At 40.4% G+C, this 2,041-nt stretch overlaps 1 protein-coding gene across 1 annotated transcript; it reads left to right on the forward strand.

The window, feature by feature from the left end:
* The first annotated feature begins 943 nt into the window (after positions 1-943).
* LOC138906185 (uncharacterized) lies at positions 944-1,410 on the forward strand. The gene is made up of 2 exons (XM_070194710.1): positions 944-1,049; positions 1,091-1,410. Exons 1-2 carry the CDS (start codon positions 944-946, stop codon positions 1,408-1,410), a joined length of 426 nt encoding a protein of 141 aa, XP_070050811.1.
* The last annotated feature ends 631 nt before the right edge of the window (positions 1,411-2,041 follow it).

Consider the following 2,041-nt stretch of genomic DNA (forward strand, 5'->3'; position numbering starts at 1 on the left):
TCCTTCGTCACTACTTCTTCGATGTTAGACTAGGTACTTAATAGGTTCGCATTGATTTACGTACTCATACTACGCTTATGCACTAATTGTACAAGTAGTGAGACATGAACATTTGATGGTCATCTGGGCGCGTAAGCACAATTGCTAGGAGACTCTGTGGTGAGCTACTCTCTAGGTTAAGATCAGCAGCACACGGAGTCCCTGTCCTATTCATTTGATGTATTATATCTGTTATCTATTCGAGAAATGTTATTGTAATAATATTGTATATTCTAGTAGATGCTCATGCACTTGTATCACCGGGTGTTAGGGATTTAGACTCTTGTTCTTTGTTGTTTTTTAATTATGACATCAGGATTTATATTTTGACCATGTTCGAGTATTTGGAATAATATCAATATTTTCTATGAAAATGAACGACTTCGGTTATTTATCCCATTATTTTCTTCGGAATGCATTCTGAATTATCTAACGGTAAGTTGATTTAAATTGTTGGCTTGCCTAACGACATATTTGGGCACCATCACGGCCTATGGTGGGATTTGGGTCATAACAATCAGAGATCATTTCCCTTTTTTCATTACTAACACTAGGTTTTTCCAAATTTTCCTAATTTCGTACTCAACCTTAGGTTTGTTTAGACTTGTTCCCCCCTCGCCATAAACATAAGGGACAACAACTTTAGTACTTATAGTATCAACTGAATCACTGGGGTTTTCAGTCATTACCTCTGTTTTGATGTGTGTCTGACTCTATTCCCTTCTCCTTGTTCTTCCTCTGAATTGTTGGAAGGATTTAACCCCAAACTGATTCTCCTCGCACGACATTCCCTTACTTGTCAACATCTTTCCAAAAATTATTTTCTTTGTTTCTCATGTTAGGGGAGAAGTTATTGGATATGAGGCCCGGGAGGAGTAGTAGGGACTCAAGTTGTATGGGGACCATGACATCGAACTGTATTAGAGAAGCTGAGACAGAGGTACTAGTGGTGTCGAACGGTTTCTCTTGTGGATGCAAAAGGGACTGGTGGTGGAATGAAGAGGTCCAAGGTAAAGTGAAAGTCAAGAAAGTGACATCTAAAAGCTAGCAGGAAGCATAGACGAGGTGGAGAAGAGGGCCAACTGGGAGTGGTATAAGAAGGCTAAAAAGAAGGCAAAGTTAGCGGTCACTACGGCTAAGGCTGTGGTGTTTGGACGTTTGCATGAAGAGCTTGGGGATAGAGGCGAGGATAAGAAGTTGTACTTGTTGGCCAAAGTGAGAGAAAGAAAGGCCCGTGATCTGGATCAAGTGAAGTGCATAAAAGACGAGGAGGGTAGAGTACTGATGGATGAGGCTCAGATTAGGCGAATGTGGCAGTCATACTTCCATAAACTCTTGAATGAGGGGGGATATGGATATTGTGTTGGGTGACTGTCACGCCCCAAAACTCGGGGAACGCAACCGGTGCTCAACAGAGTGAACCCGGCCGAGCAAGTCTGTTAGATTTCCTTCTACCCAAACTCATCCATGAATAAAGAGGAGATGCACTCCATTAATCAAACACTGAAAAGAATTTATTAGCAACTCTTGTTTTATTTTCATTAACAGCTTCATTCAAAATTTCCAAAATATTACAAGTTTATAGATATAATGAAAAAAACATATTTGCCAAATATCAATATTTCTAGTTCAATCCTCCAAATCAAACACCACCCACAACCTGTCTACGGAGCCTCTAAGTACAACAAAAGAGTAGTATAGAAGTGCCGACAACAAGGCCCCGGCTATACCTCAAAACACAATGTACAACTCGAATGACATCAGGTCCGGAATAGAGTAGGGCTTACCAAAACTTGTTGAATAGAGAGACACTGCTAGCAAGGACCAAAGCTGCCCGCTGATGAAGCACCTGCATCCATTAAAGATGCAGTGCCCCCGACAAAAGGGACATTAGTACATATGGAATAGTACTAGTATGTAAAGCTAACTGTCCTCTTTCAAAATAGAATGACAATGTAAGAAAGGGAAAACCATGGAAATAACAATCAACAATCAATGATAT

The sequence above is a fragment of the Nicotiana tomentosiformis genome, chromosome 2 (assembly GCF_000390325.3).
Source record: "Nicotiana tomentosiformis chromosome 2, ASM39032v3, whole genome shotgun sequence".
Classification (NCBI taxonomy): Eukaryota; Viridiplantae; Streptophyta; class Magnoliopsida; order Solanales; family Solanaceae; genus Nicotiana; species Nicotiana tomentosiformis.

Coding starts and splice junctions, on each gene's coding strand:
- LOC138906185 (XM_070194710.1), top strand. CDS start 944: ATGACATCGAACTGTATTAGAGAAGCTGAGACAGAGGTACTAGTGGTG. Junction 1,050..1,090: donor GTGGAATGAAGAGGTCCAAG/GTAAAGTGAAAG, acceptor AAAAGCTAGCAG/GAAGCATAGACGAGGTGGAG.